At 69.7% G+C, this 955-nt stretch overlaps 1 protein-coding gene across 1 annotated transcript in view; it reads right to left on the minus strand.

The window, feature by feature from the left end:
- The window catches only part of H696_00325 (STE/STE20 protein kinase), a 2,818-nt gene extending 2,413 nt beyond the window's left edge, over positions 1-405 (minus strand). The window contains exon 1 of the mRNA XM_009494172.1: positions 11-405. Coding sequence (XP_009492447.1) covers positions 11-79 — 69 coding nt within the window. The 5' untranslated portion in view covers positions 80-405. The remainder of the gene's footprint in view (positions 1-10) is intronic.
- Between the last annotated feature and the right edge of the window lie 550 nt (positions 406-955).

The raw sequence follows: 955 nt of genomic DNA on the forward strand, positions 1-955 counted from the left end.
GGGCTCGCACTCGGAATATGTCGGCAAGGCTGCGTTTCCGTTGGAGAGGGGGGGCGTTACCCGGCGTGGCGGAGGACATGGCAGAGGTGTGGGCCGGAAGTACGGGGTATGCACACACGCGCACCCGCCCAGAGATCCAGACGGCGAGCCCACGCGAGGGGGAAGGAGGGAAAAAAGGGGACTTTGTGCGGGGACAGGGAGGAGGGGGGGGGGGGCTGCGTGGGTGCGCGCGATCGTTGCCTCTCTCAGCTGAAGCGGTATCGGCGCTTGGTGTGAGCTCTGTGCAGGTCGGGCGAGGGTGGCAGATTGGGCGGCTACAAGGGGAGAGGAGGGCCAGTGAGCAGGGGCAAAGAGGAGTGGAGGCTCGGGTTCGGCGGCCGGCGGGGGATGAGACACGGTCGCCATTTAATTGAGGGCGATCTCCTGGAATTTGGCCGTCCGGGTGGTCTGGCCGGATCTGGCCTTCTCTCGGAGCCGACCGAGGGCGCGGGCATCTCTCTTTCTCTCTCTCTCTCTCTCTCGGGCCAGGGAGGGGAGGAGGCCGCGCCCCTCGAAGGGCGGGTGGCTCCCCTTGCCCTGCCCGGCTGTGGTCGCGAACGCCCAGAAGCCCCGGCAGATGTGTGATGCTTTGTCGCGTCCTGGGCGCGATCCTAGAGACTCAACCCCTCGGGGGGGGGGGGGGGGGGGGCCTGGCGGCCGGGCCCGAAGCCAGGGGGGCTATGTGAACGCGCTCCGACCATACAAGCACCCTTCCGAGGGGCTCGCCCGCGGCATCATACTGTTCAATCCCACCCACCCCCAAGTCCCGCCCGCTCCCCCCCCCCCCCCCCCCCCCCCCCCCCCCCCCCCCCCCCCCCCCCCCCCCCCCCCCCCCCCCTCCGCTTGCCCCCTATTTTCGCCACCGCCCCCTTCTCCTTCGCGTTTCCCACTCGGGATGCGGATTACATTGTCGCGG

Source organism: Fonticula alba (assembly GCF_000388065.1).
Source record: "Fonticula alba strain ATCC 38817 unplaced genomic scaffold supercont2.1, whole genome shotgun sequence".
Lineage (NCBI taxonomy): Eukaryota > Rotosphaerida > Fonticulaceae > Fonticula > Fonticula alba.